Consider the following 21,557-nt stretch of genomic DNA (forward strand, 5'->3'; position numbering starts at 1 on the left):
ACCTCTCTGCTGCTTTTGACACTGTCGATCACCCCCTACTTTCTCAACACTCTTGCCTCCTTTGGCTTCAAAGACTCAGTTCTCAACTGGCTCTCCTCTTACCTCTCCAACCGCTCATTTGTCGTTTCTTGGGGTGGTCTTACCTCCTCCCCCTTCCCTCTAAACTATGGTGTTCCCCAAGGTTCTGTCCTGGGACCCTTCTTATTCTCCCTCTATACTGATCTTCTCGCTCTTCTCATCTCCTCTTTTGGAGTCTCTCATCATTTCTATGCTGATGACACTCAACTGTTCCTTTCCTTCTCTTCCTTCACCCCAGACCATCTTAAACTCTCCTCCTGTCTCTCGGACATTAAAAACTGGATGTCATGGCATTTTCTCTCTCAATACGGACAAAACTGAAGTCCTTTTCTTCCCTTCCAACACACTTCCTCCTCCCTCCTCCCTCCCCCCTCCTTACCACATTTCCCTCACTACTTGCTCTTGTCGCTTTCATCCCTTTAATATCCGTAAAGTCTGTTCTTCTCTCACTTTCCATGCTACTAAACTCTTAATCTCTTCCCTCATCTTTTCTCGCCTCTTCTACTGTTAGTCTATCTTTTCCGGTCTCCCCTCCTCCAATCTAGCCCCTCTTAAATCCCTTTACCACTCCGCCGTCCACACTCGCTGTCTTCTCTCTCCCTACGACTCCATCTCCAATTCACTTGCCAACCTAGGTTGGCTTCCCTTCCACTGCCAAGTTAAATACCACTTCCTTTGTCTCGTTTTTAAATCTCTTCATGACCTTGCCCCTCCTTACCTCTCCTCTCTTTCTATGCCCCCTCTCGCACTCTACGCTCCGCTGATCACTTTTTACTCTGTTCCCCCCTCCCTGTGCCTCCTCTCGTTTCCACTCTTTCCAACTCCTTGCCCACTTACATTGGAAGTCGCTCCCTTTCTCTATCAGCTCCATCTCCACCTGTTCCTCCTTCCGTTCCTCCTTAAAAACAATCCTTCTGCACCCCCTCCATGACTCTTCTCCCCTTCCTCCTCTCCTTTCCCCTCCACCTTCCTGTTCCATTACCTCTTCCTCTCTCCCCCCTTGACTTCCACCCTCCCCTCTACTCCCTCTCCCCTTTCCCTTTCTTCGTTCTCATACCTCTCCTCTTCCTTCCCAAATGCACATTTTTTACGTGCTGTTTTTCTGGTTTGAATCATGTTTATTTTATTGCTTCTCTGTTCCATGGTTAATGTATTTTGGTTGTTCTGCTGTAAAGCGCTATATAAATAATAAAATACAAACACAAATAGTGCCTTAAGGCTATTGGAATGTAATTAAATGTACACCATGCGAATGTCAAAAACTGAAGGAAAAAAAAGGCTATGCATTAATCCATACAGCACTCTGGTTTCCTGAAATATTCATACATATTGAAATAGAGTTCATTTTTAAATCAACATTGCTATCTCTCTCTCTTTCTAATATGTGACTTTAGTGAGTAAAGTACATGGACAAAAACTCAGTAAAGTAAAATTGCTTTTTATAGTATTTCAATAAGGTTATTTTCATAGACATTTAAATTCTAAACTTGGCCATAATGGAGGGGGTTCAATAGAAGCATGCTTTACAAGTTATGTAAAAGTAAACTATTTCTCTATAAGAAAGTGAAAGCATTTTCAAATGTTTTATCTTTGCCCTTTTTAAAATCGAACGTTGCAGCAAAAAATATGAAAAAAAATCTGGGAGATGGCACTGTTTCCTGGCTTGCTTTTGAAGACTACCAATATTTTCTGCTCTTGTTGCAATTTCGGTTGTCTTGTGCAATTCACCCACACAAATCCCAGTGGTCCTGAGTTTCGGTGCCTAAACTACACCCCTACTACAAAGAGTCGAAAATCTGGATACCATGTACATGCATGGTGGATGGAATTCACATATATCCCTATGGATTTGGTCAGGTTTTTAAGAGGCGGGCGGGATGCGGAGGGCGAACATAAGATTCGCGCCTCTCCACCTGCATGAATTTCCACCGAGGGTGACGATGCAGGTATAATTCCTCGGATTGAGCTGAAGAGGCTGAAAGGACTGAGATCTCTCCCCAGTTCAGCACTGAAATTGCATATAAAATGGCACAGATCGTAGTGCATTGGTGCAGGGTCATCTTTACCCGTAAATTAGGTTGAGCGCCATGTTACACCTCAAACATGAGGCGGTAGGGATTTACTGCTTCACTTGGAAAGCACTGCAGAATTAACCAAACATCTGGATTTAGGACCATCTGTGATGGTCATTGCTGGCAAAAAGCCATTCTCAAGAAGGAAACAGAAAAGCACTGGGGTGTCGGGCTGAACTTTGTTCTAAATGTGCCACCATACTACTGTACTGCCACCACCCACATATGGTTAACCACCATCCCACCAGATACCGGAAACCGGATATGCATGGACATATAATGCGGCTATAAACCTGCTGCGTTTGGAGTGTACATAACAAAAGGAAAATCCTTAGCAAGGGAAGGGATTCAAGATTAAGCGAGTAAGCTGCATCTTCTATTTTCGAACCATGGGCTTTGAGATCAAATTGCCTCAAGTAGGAGTTGAAAATTCAATGAAAACTGAAGTCTGTCAAAGACTGCAGTTGCCATTTAATGGCCCATAACAGGGGTCAAATCGTAAAAAAATAAAAAATAAAATAAAAAGGGGTATACAGATGGAATGTGGCATACCCAAAATAGAAGATCAAGGTGCCCTCTGAACAAACTTGGAGGGTGGTGACTCCATCCGACGGCGTGTACCCTCTACTTGAGCTCTGCTTTTAGAACACTTGGAACTACATTGAAAAGATGCAGCATAACGAGGCCAGAACATAAACACGTAGCCATGTACTTAACATGCACCCAATGTACACCACAAAAATCACAGCAGAAAGGGGGTACATTCACTTTCGGAGATTGTAAACGTGTGCATATCAGCATGCAAGAACACATGTGCTCCCACTCTAGGACGAGACAATTTGAGGGCATTGTGCAGGTGATAAAAGCACATGACCAGTATACACAACAGTGCATTACAGATGTGATGCTTTCACCAGCTTTGTGACATTGTTGGTGAACAATTAACACGACTGCATATTTGTTTACCACATTACCTCATTATCAATCAGCTGGGAAGCAAGACAATTTCGGATCCCGTGGAGTATCGCTGTGAGATTACTCATGATTGAATAGTTTTGTGACGTGTTTGCAAATTTGTGGATTAAACTTTCCAGGCTGTTAGACACTTTGTGAACCATCAAATACACCCAGCACTGCTTTGGCTGCGATAAAGAAGAAAAATGCAACATTATTCATCACAATGCGCCAGGGTAAACCTCACCTTCCACCAATAACCTACAACAACTTTGGACAAATGCATCACTACACCCGTAAACAGGGCTCTATCAAACCTTCATACAACGCCTCCTTGTGTGCAATAAACTGTGTCCAACATGGTTTGCTTTGTCACCGTTTGACCAGGAATGTAGTTGGATAAAGAAAAGCAATGTACAGGGCATATATTTGAAGACCAGTAGGACCTTTGAGTGACTGGTGCGCCCTAGTCCACACATGCTAAAACGATGATTGGAGTTAGCACGGGGTGGTTGTGTGTTGCACTCTGAATAGCACAATCCTCCACAGGTTGGTCGACACTCTTCTCTGGGTTTACTCTAAAGGTGGGGTGTGGGGCGGGGAAGTAGCCGAAGATTTCAACGACACTACCCACATTGTTTCACTTCAGTGGAACTTCCTTTCAGGGACTAGTTGGAGTGGTTCTGCTTTGTGGCAGCATACGCTTGAAGAGGAAGGCCATAGTGAGGGATTCTCGCTAGACCACATTAAGGGGTTGCATCACACAGCAGAAGTCTTCCCCGTATCCCAGAGTTCGTTTTCCAACCAGTCTCACTAATCAAACGGTCATATACCTCACCCCTCTAACCAGCAGCCCTGCTCCCAACTGTGCAATTGAAAATGTACTCCGACTCCTGCATCTAAACCAACCATCACAGACAACTTGTGAACAGCATTTGACATAAACATAACTTTTTTTAAATTGCTGGTTTGGCACACCCCTTGGCAGTGGTCCAATTAAATCAAACAAAATAAATGGTACAATTCCTACAACATGGCTTTTTTGCTTTAGAGACGCACAGGAATAATGATTTTGCCCAGAAGCAAAACCTCCGACCCCTACCTCCCACTCAAACAGCTTCAAATGTAGAATAAAGTATGCCGAAGGTGAACATCTTCAACAAGAGAATATGTGGGGTCAACCTTCAACATACCCGAGTGACTAGGCCTCCCAGCCTGATCAGACAGGAGGCGAAAAATATCACACTATTACCAGAGACGTCTGAAGAAAAACTGTACGTACCAAAGATGGCATATCTGGGACATATTCCAAGGATATACTGTAGTCACTTGGGAGGTTTCCAACCTGGAAGAAATAAAACCTCATTAAAAGTGAGTGCAACTTATAATAAAAGATCAGACTGAGCCAGAACACATTTTAACTGCCCTTTGTACACCTTACACTGCCAAATAGGAAGCCATCATTGGCCCTCATTACAAGCTGGGCGCAAAGGGATACCGGGCACCGGTAATGTAATCCCTTTGCGCCCTATTCCGAGGTCCCTTTGCGGGTCCTTCCTTAATGCCTGGTTTTAGCAGGCGTTAAGGACGGGACCCGCAAAGGGATACCAGAGTCAATAACGCTACCGTACTTTACGGTACCGTTATTGCGGCCTTCCCATTGAGCCCTACGGGGGCTCGAATGGGAATGGGGAATGGCTTTTTCAAATGGGGATTTACCGGTCCCGCAATGGTCGGAATAGACCGGTAAGTCCCCATACCACCAAGTCGGTGGCGGTACCGGTATTGGTGCTAGTCATGGCTCTACTAGTGCCATGACTAGCACCAACCTCGGAATGAGGGCCATTGAGCAGGTTGTTCCAATGGCAAATAAAAATTCTACTGTTGCTCCAAAATGTAAGTCTTGTTCCTAAAGGGTTCTACCGTTGCCCATTGATTTAGTAAAATAACAGGGTACCTAAATAAGAACATGTATTCAGGTAAGAAACACATTTAATGTTGTAGTAGCAGCACTTCAGCAAGGTTCGCCATTACCAATCACACAATACAGTTACCAAGGCATGCATAATTGACTGGCCATAAAGCAAAGCAAACCAAATTGGTTCACAATAGAAATACACCTTTGGGCTTGTTGGCCAAGGTCCAGGCTGTAAAAATATCACATCGCTCAGACAGAAACACTCAGTAGCAAGGCCGCCTGAGCAAGGAAACCAGAATACTGGTGGCAGGTTTGGAATGAAAATTGGTACATCAACACTGGCCTAGCAGTTATAATGCAAAATCTTGGTGCATCAATGGCGTACCAGTTATAAACCAAAACCCGGATAACCTTTTTGTAGAGGCATTTTTTTTTTGTCAATGGTACAGCATGGTCTTACACGGATCTACGCAATTTTACCGAACCGAAAAGTTGAAACCCCAAAAGGTTTTTTTGTTTCAATTTTCCACAATTATATATGTGGGGGAGACCCCCACCTTACCCCTATACATTTTTTATTCACTTTACCCCCCCCCCCCCACACATATATATCATGGACGCAGTAGCGTCCAAGTAGTTATGGTTAAGTTGGTGTTTCCATAGGAAGAACATTTTTTGGGTGGCTTATAACTTCGCTCTCTCTGGACGAATCCTCACCAAACTTTGCAAAAAGAGTATATGGCCCACTCTGAATTTTTTTTTGCAAAGTTTGGAGAGGTTTGGTCCAGGGGGGGCAAAGTTATAGGGTGGGTCCCAAAACTTGTTTTTTCCCATAGACAGAATGGGAAAAAACTTTGCGCACGCCTACAGCCCAAACCGCTGGACGGATTTACACCAAATTTGCAGCAGGAGCGGGGGCTGGCTCCCGAAAGCGTGCTTTTGCAAATTTGGTGTAAATCCGTCCAGTAGTTTTTTTTAAAATGACCAAAATGTAAGGCAAAAAAAATAGTGCTACCTCCGTTCGCTTCGCGGACGGACTTCCCGGTTCGCTCCGCAGACAGTGCCCCGATTGGCCGGGCAGCTTGCGTGATGTCCCTGGACATGCTGCGACGTGTTCACAGACTGGACGGTGTGGGGCGCGGAGAGCGTCAGATTTTTTTGTGGCACTTGCCATCTTGCATTCGCCAACGACTGCGGGCAGCGCAGTGAAACTTGGATTAAAAATTGTATTTAGTAGAGCGTGTTGGTGTGTAAGAGCGTTTGGGTAGGGTGGGGGAGTATGAGATAGGTTACATTTTTTTTTATGTGCTAGACGCTTTTATTGTGTTCGATTTTTCTGCGGACAACACGGCTGTTCTGAAATGTTCATAAATAAACAGAATGGATTTGGTGGCAAGTTGAAAGTGTTCTAAGAAGACTCGTGGGGTCCTGGAATGTCCGCAGGGGGAGTCCTGAAGACGTTGTCTGTATTGTTCGTTGTCAAGCTGAAAGTGTTCTAAGAACACTCGCAGTGTTTTGAAATGTTCATACATAAAGAAAATGGGGGTGTTCTGAGGACGTTGTCCGTATTGTTCGCTGGCAAGTTGAATGTGTTCTAAGAACACTTGCAGTGTCCTGAAATGTTTGAAAATAAACAAAATGGGGATGTTCTGAGGACGTTCTCCGTATTGTGTGCCTGCTTAGCTGTATCCAATGAGGGAATGGCACAGAGAGTGAAGTGGAAATGGTAGAAGGGCTGTCTGTCTAAGAGTTACGTGGTCCGCGGACAGGGCGTGCTACATCCGGGTTTTTCCAGCAAATCCAGCATGGAAAGAAGACTGTAGGGATCAGCCAACCAGATGTTGAGGTTGTGGATTTGTGTTCAAAGAGACTGTGTGTAGTGAAGATGGTATAAGTGGAGAAAGTCACGGTGTTGGTGCTTGGAGATATGTTTGTGCATGGTTTACAACAGTATGCTCAATGCAGGCATGTTGCAAAGAATTTTGATGTTAAAGGAGTGGAGGTGGTGTGGAGCACTGTGCCTGATTGCAATGTACAGGGAATTGTACAAGTTTGTGAAGATATGGGCAGGATGAACAATCCCCATGTGGTAGTTTTGCACTATGGTGCTTTCCATTTGGGCTATGTCAGTGCCCTTACTTTGTTGGCAGATTTGGAACACTTGGTTCAAGCAGTAATGAACATCCTTCCAAATGCCAAGTAACTTTTTCTGGATCAGTACCTAGGGCAATATGGGACAATAGTTCAGTGTTTTGTCCTCAGCAAAACAATGCTAGGTGTGTAATCAACCGAGGCATGTGTGCCTTCATGCTCAGAGCTGGTATGTTCTTCTGTAATAATGAGAATATTGATTCCAGTAATGCTGTTTATTTTAAAGAAGATGGCATTTCCTTATCGTTTATGGGAAATGCCATTCTGTTTTGGAATGTAAGGGTTGCTTTGGAGAAGGTTACGTGAAGATTTTAGGAGTAAAGTAAGAAAGAAAAAAAAAATAAAATACAAAATAACAGGTGTGTCAAGCATCTGCAAAAAACCCCCTAAAAAACGGCTCTTTTCAGAGCCAACCTCAAAGGGGAAATGGGGCACACTATTTAAATTTACATTCACCACGCTCAGATTTTCGATATGTCCGCGGACATGGCGGTAGTCCGCGGACATCGAAATCACTAGCTAGGGGTTCAGTATGTTCTATGTTACATGTATATAAAGTCAAGGATATTATGGTTAAGTTGTGCTACTAAAAATATATGAAATTCAGTAACAAAAACTTTGTTAAAGGGACGTTATGGTTCAAAGTAAAACCGAAAACCCCCTGAAATTCGCCAGTTACGGTAAGCTAAGCAACCATAACTCGCGCCACCGTGCACTGCTAACACTAACACCCAGGACATCAAAGATGACATCACAAATGTCATTGATGGCATTACATGTGCATTTTCCTTTTCATGAAAACTCTGTAGGAGGGATTCTTATAATGTTGACCAAAAAGTGTCAAGGATCATTTGAATAAATATCATGAGCTAATTAGTGCATTAAGCAATGCATTGATATAAATAGCATTCTATTATGAAGTTCTATCCAGTATACTAAGCAACTCATGCAGAAACTTAGGCAGTGTGTGCAGTATACATGATGAAGGTGCAATATTCATAATCTTGCCATGTAGAATAATGAAATGATAACTGCTTTCTTATTAGAGTTTTGCATACTGTGAAACATGTAATAAGTAGCTAATAAAACCCACTTAATACATAATTACAGACAAAACACAAAGAGGCAACAACACATACAAATATGAGTCTATACAGGGACAGAGAAGTAAGCAAAAAAGCAGAAGTAGTTGCAGAAAGAGTTCATAACCTAACTGATTATCTTTATGCAGAGAAATGATTGCTCTGTTTCAAAGCTGCTACTTACTGTATGTATGTGTATCAAATGATGTCAGTGAACCCTAAGGAAAGGAGTGGGAGTACAATGTATACAAATATGAGCATATACAGGGAAGGTAATGATTATCTTCATGCACAGAAAGGATTGCTCTTTCAAGCCTGTGTCTTCCGCTATATATAGGTTTCATATGATACGACTTGACCCTAAGTCTACAAATATAGTACCTTTTCAATTTTTACTTCCTGACTGTTACTGAAGAAAACTATGTGGCTTAGATATGTCAGTAAAGGAAAAAAGGGAGAGCCAGCCATGTGATGTCATCAATGACATTTGTGATGTCATCTTTGATGTCCTGCGTGTTAGTGTTAGCAGTGCACGGTGGCGCGAGTTATGGTTGCTTAGCTTACCATAACTGGCGAATTTCAGGGGTTTTTCGGTTTTACTTTGAACCATAACGTCCCTTTAACAAAGTTTTTTTTACTGAATTTGATAGGTTTTTAGTAGCGCAACTTAACCATAACGTCCCTTTAACAAAGATTTTTTTACTGAATATGATACATTACTCACCGTAATCGTATTTCTGATGCTTGTATCTGCTTAGATTCACATGCTGTGCATAGGCCGACATCTAGTGGAAGCTGCGGAGAATTACAGTTTGTTTTTCGAAACTATAAAATGGGCGTCGACACAGGGCGTGCCGGTAATACTATCCCTAGTGTGACGTCCCCTGTACCCATGATCCCTCACGCGTCTAGGACCCTCAGATTGTGTTTTTTTCCTGACATGAGGTAGCATGAGGAGTAGCATGAGTACAGATAGTCCAAGCAGATAGAAGGTAGAAAGGTAAGACTACAAGCATCCATGCGCCTTCTCTCAGAGGGGAGGAAGGGAGGGTCGCATGTGAATCTAAGCAGATACAAGCATCAGAAAAACGATTACAGTGAGTAATGTATCCCTTCTGAGGCTTGTGGAATCTGCTTAGAGCCTGAATTTCACTGACCCTTCTTATAGAGGTAATCGCTACTAAGAAGGCAGTTTTATAAGTCAGGTGTTTGAGACTGCTCTTATGCATGGGCTCGAATGGGGGGGCCCATAAGCCTAGATAGCACCACATTAAGGTCCCATCCTGGAGGTGGGTTAGAAATAGGAGGGTGAAGTCTCTTAACTCCTTCCATGAAGGCCTTAACTACTGGTACTTTCCACCATGACACCTTGTTATGGGAAGTGGTGTATGCTGACAGGGCTTCCAGGTGTACCTTCAGTGAGTTAAAAACCAGTCCCGCATCCAGCAGGTGGAGCATGTAAGTAACAATAGTGGAAGGAGTGCAAACAACTGGGTTGACTTGCTTACTCTGGCACCAGATTACGAATCTCTTCCATTTGTCAAAGTAGCAGTGCCTCGTGTTGGGCTTCCTAGCCTCTTTTAGGATGTCCATACACCTCTGTGGTAAATTGAGATGTCCAAACTCAAACCTCAGGAGCCATGCTGCCAGGTTCATTGAGTTGGGTTGAGGGTGCACTGTTTGACCTTGGTGCTGGGACAATAGGTTGTACCAGCTCGGAAGTCTGATGGGTTCGCACAACGCCAGTCTGCGTAAGTGTGGGAACCACGGTTGTCTCGCCCACATGGGAGCAACCAGGACGAGCGTCATCGATTCTCTGTTCATCTTGTTGACCACCTTCCTGATTAGAGTTGTTGGTGGAAAAAGCGTACGCAAACATCCCTGACCAGTCCATCCACAGGGCGTTCCCCTGGGAGTCTGGTTGGGTGAACCTGGATGCGAATCCTGGGCATTGTCTGTTTTCGCTTGTGGCGAATAGGTCTACAGTGGGGAAACCCCACTGAGAGAAGATATCTTCTACGACTTCTCTGTGTAGACACCACTCATGTTCCTCTGGGAGGGGGTCTCTGCTCAGAGCATCCGCTAGGGAATTGAGATCCCCTGGAACATGTTGCGATGACAGGAAGATGTTCCGTCTGAGTGCCCATATCCAGATTTTCTGGGCAAGCTTGGACAGATTTGGAGAGCGAGTCCCTCCTTGTTTGTTCAGGTAGAACACGGCTGTAGTGCTGTCCGTCCGGATTTGCACTGACAGGTTTAAAAGGTAGGATTCGAAAGCTTGAAGTGCTCTGAATACTGCCAGAAGCTCTAGCAGGTTGATGTGATTCTTGGCCACTGCGTGAGACCAGAGACCCTGAGCTATGTAGTGGAGATGGTAAGCTCCCCACCCTGTCAGGCATGCATCGGTTGTGACTACCGCCTGTATCTCGGGATCGTAAAAGGGTTTCCCCTTGGACAGATTCTCTCTTGTCCACCAGTGAAGGCTTTGTACCAGTGTTGGCGAAACGACCACTAGATCGTCCCACTGACCACTTGCCCGAGACCACTGTGTCGCCAACCATTCCTGCATGGGAGGCATGCGCAGGCGCGCGTGGGGGACCAGGTAAATACATGACGCCATCATGCCCAGCAAATGCATTGCTTTGCGTACCGTTATCTGGCGACCGGACTGGTATTGCGGAATTTGCAGCAGTATATTCGGAATTCTTTCCTCTGAGGGAAAGGTCAACCCCTCTTGAGTGTCTAGGATAGCTCCTAAGAATTGTTTGGATGTGCTTGGCACTAGACTTGACTTTTTCTCGTTTATTGAGAAGCCCAATTCGAAGAGGAGGTCGATAGTCCTTTGAATGTTTGTTCTGCAAATTACTGGGGTTTCCCCCGTGATGAGCCAGTCATCCAGGTAAGGGTACACCGGGATTGCCTCCCTGCGTAGGTGTGCTGCCGCCACCACGAGTACCTTGGTGAATACCCTTGGGGTCGAAGCTATCCCGAAGGGCAGTGCCTTGAACTGGTAGGCCGACTGTCCACCTTGAAACGCAAGTATTTTCTGTGCGCTGGGAACATGGAAATATGAAAATAGGCATCTTTCATGTCCAATGTTGCCATGTAATCCCCCTTTTTTAGGAGGGGGATTACCTCTTGGAGAGTTGTAATGCGAAACTTTTGGGGCTTGACAAACTTGTTGGCAGGCCGTAAGTCCAATACTGGGCGCATTGTCAAATCTTTTTTTGGCACAAGGAAGTAAGTTGAATAAATACCCTTGTTTACCTGGTGTCCCGGGACGAGTTCTATCGCGTCCTTTGCTAGCAGATTGACGATCTCTTCTAGGAGGATCTTCTGGTGTTCCAAAGAATGTATTTTTTGTCATGGAGGATGGTCTCGGGGACGCTCTAGTAGTTCTATACAGTACCCCGCGGATAGTGTTGACAGCACCCATCTGTCTGATGTGATCCCTTCCCAAGCTTGGGTGAAGTTGGAAATGTGTCCCCCTACAGGGGTTGCGTGAGAAGGGACCCTGAACGGAGCGTCACTGTTTTGGTGGAGGCGTGCCGCCTCCTTTATTGGGGCTGCCTCTACCTCTACCACGTCCTCTCTTATTACCCCTGCCGTAACCCTGGGTAGACTGCTGGTTATTATTGTTCCACTGTGTACCCTGCCCCTGGGAATAGTTAGAACCTCTCTGGGAATTTTGGCCGCATGGGCGACGAAAATTGCCATTCCCTCTCTGATTCGGGGGTTTAGTGGTTAGCTGGCCTAGGGATTTGAGTGTTTCATACTCATCCTTAGCATTCTTTAGTGCGTCCTCGACCCCTTACCAAACAACAGATCCGGCTCCACCGGTTTGTCCAATAATGACGCTTGTGTTTCAGCCTTGAAACCAGACTGGCGTAGCCAAGCGTGTCTCTTAATACCAGTTCCTTCTGCTATTAATCTGCCGGCGTTATCCGCGGCATCAAAGGTTGCCTTTAAAATGCAACCGGACACGGCTCTTCCCTCCGCTGAAACTCGTGGCAATTGGCTCTTTAAGGGTTCTGGTGCGGAGTCTATGAGTGCCGCGACCTCTTCCCACTGATGGCAGTTGTAGCTGGCCAACAGGGTGGTGGAGTTGGCAATCCTTGCCTGGTAGGCGGAAGTGGAGGCCACTTTCCTGCCTAACTCGTACAGTCTTTTGTTCTCCTTGTCGGGAGGAGCCTCGGACGATGATAAGGGTGTTCCAGCCCTCTTACGGGTGTTAGTAACAACCAGGGAGTCCGGCTTCAGATGCCCCCTTATATATAGTGGGTCTGATTGGGCCGCCATGAAAAGTTTTTCAAACCTAGGGTTCACTGCTCTGGTGAGGTTAGGATTGAGGAGTGACCGGTCTATTCTTCTTTGAATAGATTTTAGGACAGGGATGGCCTGAGCAACAGGCCTCCTCTCCCCACTAACTCTTCTGCGAAGCCTCTTTCCTCCTGGGCACCCTGGGTGTCAATGTGGAAATGTTCGGCTGCTCGAGACAGCACTTCATTCAAGAGCGGCTGGTTGTCGACAGGGGAGTCGGTAACCAGGGCCTCTTTTTCTACTGGGGAGTCTACCCTGTAGGGGTCTTCCTCCTCATCTTGATCCTTATCATCCCCATAGTAGCCTGTCCCAGTTTGTTCCTCCACCATGCCCAAATCTGGATCCTCAACAAAGGATGTCTCTCCCTGGTAATGAGAGTAGGGCTGGACGTAGAAGGGGTCTGAAGACCCTGTTGGTGTCTCAAAGTGGGACCTTGTACTTGGAGGTATAGGATCCTTAGAGCCAGAGGGTGCTGACCCATCGGGTGTATAAGCAAGAAAGTGCTCTGGGTTTTTTGCATAAAAATCTGCCAAAGATGACATTCTTAACATTACCCTATCTATATCAACACTGGTCCATTCTCTGGAACTGGGAATGACCCTTTCTGGGAGTTTTTCAAATTTATCCTGACTAGACTTGGTAGCCTGTGCAGGGGTTTTGGTGTTATCAGAAGACCTGGACTTGTCTTTCTGTTTTTGAGGAGTGGAGTGTTCCACGGGCTTGGAAGTGGGTAGAGACTGCTTTCTTTGCTGTTTCCCTCCCTCCCCGTGACTGGAGGAGTGTTTCCCGTGTGTTTTAGGGCCCTCTGAGCTTTTCGACGCCTGGCGTCGAGGTTCGGGGGTCTTGACCCTATCCTTCGAGCGTGGAGGTAGGGGTTCGGGATCTGTAGTAATTCGGTCTGCGGGCGCCGACTTTTGGAGTGCGGCCTGAGGGTGGAAGTCGGCTTCGTCTTCCGACGATCGAGCTTCCGTGACTTTAGGGAGCGAGGCACTCTTGGCAATAGTGGATGTTTGCCTGGCTTTGTGCGGCGATCTAGATCGAGAGCGCCCAGAGGACGCCGATTCGGACCGTTCTCTACGTGCCTCTTTCCGAGAACTCGACGTGCGCGAGTCTCGGTTGGACTTTATGTGCTTTGTGAAAGTGTCATGGGAAGCGCTCGTGTCGCTGGGGGTGTTCCCCATAGCTGGCCTGCCGGTCGACCTTCCGAGGTCAGGGACTTGCGCTCGGCTGTCTTTCGACGCCATAAAGCACTCGCCGTCCGAAAGTACGGCGTCGCTGCCATCGCTGAAGGCGCCCTCCGCTGCCATGGCCTCTTGACGCCTGGCGTGGTGGGCCCAACGCTTGATTGAACGGTCCTTAAGTGTTTTAGGCTTAAACCTACTACAGGCTCTGCAATTTGCCTCGGGGTGGTCCCTCGGCAAGCAGAGGTTGCACGTGGCGTGCCTGTCAACCCAAGGGTATTTGCGATTGCACTTGGGGCAGAATTGGAAAGGGGTACCCTCCATACACACCTTGTGGCAGCGGGCTGGTAAATGTAGGAATACATGTGTATCTATATATTACAAGAGTGTAGAGTGTGACCACCCGCCACTCTCCCTACTTGCAGGGCCGAGGCCAGCGGCCCAGGCCGAGACGGAAGCCTCGAGGCCCAAATCCGTCGTGCAGTCGACGGTCGGAATCCTCTCCGATCCGGCATCGAGTGTAGAAATTCGGTATCTCGACATTGGGGTGGAGAAAGGGGTAAAATTATCAATATTTTGCAAAATTATGGCTTAGGCCAGGAACTCCGCGAAATGCTTCCGACTAGTATGGCGGAAAAAAACAATCTGAGGGTCCTAGACGCGCGAGGGATCATGGGTACAGGGGACGTCACACTAGGGATAGTATTACTGGCACGCCCTGTGTCGACGCCCATTTTCGAGTTTCGAAAAACAAACTGCAGCTTCCACTAGATGTCGGCCTATGCACAGCATGTGATCTAAGCAGATTCCACAAGCCTCAGAAATATATATATGGAAAATTGGGGGTCAGGCTTTTGGGAGTAGGTAATTTTGTACAATACTGTCTTACACGCAGCATGGTCTTACACGAAAATGTTAAAGTAGCGCAAGCCCTGTAAACAAACCAAAAATACAGAGGGGAGACAAAGAGGAGATTGGAGAGGGTTTGGCAAAATCACGCACAGCCACATGCTGGATCTAGTGAATAAAGTCTATGCGGTAGAGCGAGGATTTATTTTCAAATATTTTCCATAAAATACAAAAAAAGAAAATCTGCAAGTGATAATGTAAGGTTGCATTGTGTGCCACAGTGAAACGTTGTCACTAAAAAAACTAACAATTAATTGAAACACTGTCATGGTGACAAAACGCATGCAAATATTGTGTGAGGTGTATATATCTATACATTAAAACGAAAGAAAAAATAATGTCTCATTTAATCTGTCATTGGAGAACTTGTATTTTTCTTTTTTTAAACCACACCAAAAAATGCAGCCAATGAAAGGCAAACACAATTAATAGCAAAAACGTTGCTTTTTTGGGCCAAAACGGATTTTTTAGTGTTCAGCTATGGAGCATTCTGATCCATTAATATACATGTGGAAAGTTTGCGGAAAAATGCACTGGGAAGGGTAGAAAAAAAGAAATGCGTGCAGGTAACATTCTACAACTCGCACCCCAACATATGCAATAGCCTGAAAGTCTTAATAGTAACAGCCATTTTCTTTTTGACAGTAATGATTCAATTTGACATGCATCATGGAGTTCTGTTTATGTATGGCAAGATCTTAGGAGTATTGAAATGATCAGATCAAAACTCAAATGCTATCCACAATGACGAGTGTGTGGTTTAGGCTGGGCTGCCTCCAGAGTTCTATATAGCTCTCGATTCAGTAGACAGATCTGTAGTTACTGAACATGGTGAGTTGAGTGAATACCAATGAAGCCTTAATAACCTATTTTTATGTAGGCGTTTGGTTTTATATAGAGCAACATTACGAAGGGTAAGGTGGGCAGTCTACATCCGTGTGGTTCGGTAGACTATTGGTTCAGGAGGTGTTGAGAAGTCTTCAGCCGTTTTCTGAAGGGGAGAGAGGGTAGCCTGATATCCGATGTAATGCTGCTCCAAACATACACAGAATATGGATTGCTTGGAAGGTGTAACCCCCCTGGTTTCTATTCTTTAGTAGCTCACACAACACTGGAGAGGGAGTGCTCCATGCCATTAAGTCCATCCCAGCAGCGGAACGCTTCAAAAAAACTCCAAACCTGCTAGTATCTGAAGGTGCCCCCTGCTATCCTTCCACCTCTGCCTTCACTCGGCAGGAGCCCCCTGCTATCCTTCCACCTACGATCCCTGATGGGCCAAACTCACCTTCACTCTGCAGGAGACCCCTGCTATCCTTCCACCTACGATCCCTGATGGATCAAACTCGCCTACACTCTGCAGGAGCCCTCTGCTATCCTTCCACCTACAATCCCTGATGGAGCAAACTCGCCTACACTCACTAATATGTTAACTGCCACCTATCAACCCCTATGACTTTTCAGACTCCTTTAGTACTATGAAGAGTTTTAGAAGGGCACCCTACTTCGGGGAGGTTTCTGCTCAGTTGATGAATTCTATGGGTCACTTCTTGCCAACTTGATACCCATCGGCTTAAATAAAAATGCATAATGTCACCAACTCCTTCCCTCTATAATACCCCTCTCAACCAGCTCCCTCCTCCTGGAGGAATCCAGACTGACCAGTAGTCAAAGGTCCTCCCTTTCCAAAAAAGGGAAGTAGTTGAAGATGCCATACACGCCTACATTTAACAGCCTCTTTACCCAATGAAAGAAATACCTCTGCCCCATGGTAACGTATGTACATTAGCTCTACATGGACGTCTCTTAAAAATCCACTTGGTATAGGGGCCCTTTAATAAATAAAAAGCACCATCAGAACAGTAGTGGACTTGTATGCTCCACTAGTCTCATGGTTTGGTCTCCTACTTTGGCTCCTAAAGGTTTTCTTCTGTGACAGCATCATGGAGGTGAAGAAAGGGGCAAGGAGGGTTGTTGAACAAGTGGATTGACCGACAAAATGCCCCTCCGACCCCACAAGAGTATATGAATCTTTCCATGCAGCTTGTAGATCCTGCATCTTAGCTTTGGGGATAGGGTAGGTACATCCTATGCATGGTCATTGGATAAATGAGCCTAGCAGGGAGGGGTACACACCCTCCCCCCGCATCGTTCTAATGGTGGGTATTACAGGCATTGTCCACCTGACCAGCCAATGCCCTTTCTTTTCCAGAGGGCACTCGATTTACACTTGTAAATTGCATTGCCTGGAGTTTACCCCCAGAGTATGGCAAGTGCCCCTTTTGGAAATTTGTTTCTACACCTGCTGCTGCACCCTTTCTGGAAAGCACGTTTCTGGTAATTGAACATGCATCACTTTACAGTTGTCTAATCCCAGCAAGTTCGACTGGTTTAACTTCTCCCAATGAGCTAGTGTACAGCAATTCCACTTTGTGCCACTGCAAAGCTCAAATGCCTTTTGTTTGGTAGAAAACTGTGGATTCACCAGCATTTTCTTCAGCTATACCCGCCTAAAAAGAGTATGCCAACCATTGCCAAATTAGGATTCATAGGATAATGCATGGATAACTTTCTTACACAACATGTAGAATTTTTGGACACTGCCCACCTCTTGTAGTTACAGACTGATGCACAAGATTGAATTTCCTGTCAGGGGAACATGTCACTACTTTTGTGCCAGGCGAGAGGATTTCCAGCGGGGTTACTGGCAGTTGCAGGGACTCCGGCTGCCAATGCCAATGGGCTAGATCACTAACAGGATGCAGCCTAATGACTGCTGAAGTGAATCTATGAAGAGGAAGGAGAGTTATTGGCAGTAAAACCGCTCTCAACGTCGTGTGTGCTCCTAGTGCACTTTCTGAAACGGCCCAGACTGGTCTACGCATGGCCGCAGTCAACCGTCCCAACCTGGGTGTGCTTTATCAACTCTGGAAACAACCAATCATTCAAAGCATTTTGTCATCAGCCTCGTGGCTTCAACTGACATGGGATTTTCCATTTAATTATGTTTTGGTTAGCAACTGAGTGATGCTGAAAGGGTTTGTGTCACCTTCACCTATAACTGGATATGCAAAGTGTAGGTGCAGCAAAGGAAACTTTGGGATGAATACTTAAAGCGATCAACTCTACTCTTTACGACCACCATTTGATGGGGTTTAGCATTCATGTGACAGTTCTCTGAAGAATGCCACCTTATTCCTAGCTAGGGCAGAAAGCAGCCCAACACCGATTAACTACTTACATAATGTTCACTGCAAGCCATTAGACTGTTCGTTAAGCACTCATTGGACAACCTGTCGGCTCCACACAGTAAAAACCTGCAGCGGTTTCAGAATGCCACTCCCACAAAAGGAATATCACGCCCACAAAAGTAATATCTATAGCAATTCCCCTGTAAACGTCCAGACGATTGGCCTGGGCATGACTTCCCCACGAACAATTCCCCATTACCCACAAATAATTCCTCACAACTCCCCAGACAGATTTAAATAAACCGGCTGCTGCCTACCAATGTTCATGTGAAAACCAAACAGGGAGTGTGAAATTCACCGAATGCAAACACGTTTTTTTATATAGGCATATAAAAGGCATTATTGCAGCCTCCAATTGTGCTTTTTAACGTGAACGTTAAAGAGGGACATGATTTATAACAGCTTTATAGACTCTGCTCCTGTGCTGCACCAGGTGTGCGGGGCCTGTAAAATGTGGTAAACGCCCACATTGCGCTTGTACCTTTAACTTGGTCATTAGGGCCCAGAACGCACAGCCCTCAAACGAGGTCTGCAAAGGTTACAGCATATTTTCTCTTCTATTCATAACATGTGAAATCCAGGCTCCAACCAACTATAGAAGCCGGAATTCCATGCCTTGTTCTCACCGTTTCCAGCTGATAGCCAAGCAGCAAGCTTGGAACGGAGGATCCAACTACCTGTACAAGCTGCATGCAGAGTTTGCCTTTGTGATGTGCACACTCTGGGTTCTGAGATCTGCATAAACTCCGTCACAGGAAGCCCCAAGTGACCCTTCCTCTTCCCGCACAGGCTAGGTGAACCTTTCATACCCCCTGCCCCCCCCCCCAGTTAGAGGCCCTAGGCTTTAGCTTGGCACCATTTGCTTAAACAGCAGTCCGCCACCACACAAAAGAGCCATCTGGTAGGCACATGCTTGAATGCTACCTTCTAACAAGAACATTTATTGATATACTGCGACTGAACCAATTAGCCCTCTGAAGGAATTCCAGAATTTTACCAGAGCTCTCCGCTGTAATATCACAAGCAACACTCTTTCATAGCAATGGCAATGACAATGACCAGAGGTGTACGCAGCGGCTGAAGGCAGGGGAAGCAGTTGGTTTGATATGGTTGGCAAAGCAAAATGCTCCTAGCACTACTAACTTCAGGGCAGGTCAATAATGAATCCTTAGACTACAGGAGTGGTCAGGTGGGGTCCCTCACAATTCCCCCTCCTCCCCTCCCCCAGGTTACTGTCCAAGGCAAAGTTGAAGGCGATAGGTTAGGGAAGGAGAATTAACCCAAGCAATCAGAAAATCATAACCGCCACCTGAGATCTACTTGCATATGGAGTCATGCAATTGAAAAGGGAAAGTGAATGATTAGGGAGCTACTCAAGTCACTATCTTTACGGAATGAGCTCCATTACACACATTGGGCCTCATTAGGACTCCATGGTGCAATTAGCACCATGGTCCATGCCGGAGTCCGCCATGGCGGAATGGGGAATTACCACCCCATTCCGAGGTTGGTGGGGCGGTAATTCCCCATGCCGCCATGGCCCTTCCCCATTCTTGCCCCATAGGGCTCAATGGGAATGGGGAAGGCGCTAATTATGGTACCGCAAATTGCGATACCGTAATTAGCACCAAGGTCCCTTTGCGGGTCCCTACTTTAACGGCCGGTAAAACCAGCCGTTAACGTCGGGTCCCGCAAAGCGACCTCGTAATTAAGCGCTAAGTGTTTAACGGCGCTGCAGCCTTTTACGGCGCCGTTAAACACTTAGCGCCTGGGTCATAATGAGGCCCATTATAGACTGCATTCCGGCAACTCTGCTTGCACTTCCATGCTTCTGCCATCTATGTAAGCTAGATAGTTGCAATGGACCCCACCTGCCAAATCTAGTTCTTGTTCCATAGCCTGCTTCTTCCTGCTCCACTTCAGTTGGAGTCATGCAGGAGGACCAATATATAGGGTTATCGTCCTCTGCAGACCAAGTGGATGTATTTGTTTTCCAAGTGTGTTGTAAAGTAACGGCCTCAACAGCGCGTGCGCAACTAAACTGAAGGATTGCCACTGGGAAACTGCAGAATTGCTTACATATGGTAAACGCTTCAAAAGTGGATAACCGTACATTTAACTTCAGGAAATACATTTCTGCCCAGAAGCCTCTTTACAGGGGGACATTTTGAAGGTAGAAGGAGAGGATTGAAAAACAGACAGACTTCAAGCATTTATCGGTGCTATGATTGCCTCAATCTTCAAGAACTAGGAGGCTGGCTCTTCAGGATTTTGCTATACAAAACGACAAAACTGAAGCCATTGCATATCGAGTACTTTTGGAGGCACATTAAATAGGCGCATACTTGAACAGGAACTCAGTACGATTAAAAAGGTGGCCATGAGCATTGAATGCAAAAATGCTGGCATGTTCATAGCGGTCAATTACCTAAACTATTACGGAAAGTGGAAGGGATATCCTTTACACCTGTGATACCTGCAATGACCTCACAAGGTGTGACATGGCACAACCATCGACTGATGACCACTGGAAAGGATGTCATGGTATCCTTCAGTTGGGGACATCATGGTAGATTTTTTTTTTACTGCCACCAAACCCTTGGGGTCAGTATTCATTCAGGATCATTTGCCCTGTCTGACATGACTAATCAAAAATTGGCCCAGGCACCAATAAACATGAAATGCATTTTTGACCCAGTTTGGGTAGTTTCTTTGGATGCATTCCAGGGTATATGGTTTTTAACACATGAAGTACACCGGGCCTGTAAAAACTTAAAAATAGATGGATTTTAAAGACCGTTTTAGGGAAGGATTTAGGATGTTCCAAGACCTTTCTGGGAATGGTTTCAGAAAATGGTGCATATAAAAACCCACTGGGCCAATAAATCGGACACAAATGGGGGTTTAGTCACTCGGGAATTCTGGCAAGGACACTAGTACCAATATTCAATCCATAACTACTCTAGCATTTTGAAGCTTAATACCAAATATCTGTGACTTATCTACAATGCCTCCAAGAGGAATAATTGTGAAACAAAAGCATAGCCAAAGCATTCCCCAAAGATGCAGCAGTTTCTGGCCTGTAACAAATCGGCGGCTAGCAAGCAAACGGTACTAGCAGGCAAGCATGCACACTGAAGTGCCAGGCCACCAAGGCAAACACTTACGTTTAAATCCACCCAAGGCCTAGAGCCCCCTACTCCCCGTTCGCCAACCTGGCTGAATCTACTGATAGTCACATCCATGCTCTCCAACAGCAAGCACTCGATCCAAACGTTCATCCTGTGTCATGATGCAACTTGCTCCCCCCGCCTATTCATCCGCTGGACCCCTCAGTGAAACTCCCTCACCCCTGAAATAAAATACAATAGAAGTCTTACAGAATGCCCCCTTAAGAACCACCTCTATCAGGAGGGGGTATTCCCAGAGTCCTAGAATGCCAACACCCCTTCCAACCAAACGACCCCCAACAAAAACCAGCACTGGGGTGCATTGCTGTAAATACTGAAGAGGCATGCAAATAAGATATTGTACTTTTGGTTTAGGATTTCCAGCTCCCCCCTTGCTGTTGGTTTATTATCATAACTCTGTAATGATCCCAGTAAACAGACTTCGCCAGCCATCTATAGTCCTCTTCTACAGTG

The 21,557-nt window shown here is 45.8% G+C and overlaps 1 protein-coding gene across 2 annotated transcripts in view; it reads right to left on the reverse strand.

Annotated features, from left to right (window-relative positions):
• KITLG (KIT ligand) overlaps positions 1–21,557 on the reverse strand; it is a 211,160-nt gene that overhangs the window by 68,708 nt on the left and 120,895 nt on the right. For both annotated transcript variants that reach the window (XM_069629336.1, XM_069629337.1), the window contains 2 exons: positions 4,387–4,449; positions 3,125–3,292 (listed from right to left, as the gene is read on the reverse strand). In XM_069629336.1, the coding sequence (XP_069485437.1) occupies positions 3,125–3,292; positions 4,387–4,449 (231 nt within the window). The remainder of the gene's footprint in view (positions 1–3,124; positions 3,293–4,386; positions 4,450–21,557) is intronic.

Source organism: Ambystoma mexicanum, chromosome 12 (assembly GCF_040938575.1).
Source record: "Ambystoma mexicanum isolate Mex_15411 chromosome 12, UKY_AmexF1_1, whole genome shotgun sequence".
Taxonomy (NCBI): Eukaryota; Metazoa; Chordata; class Amphibia; order Caudata; family Ambystomatidae; genus Ambystoma; species Ambystoma mexicanum.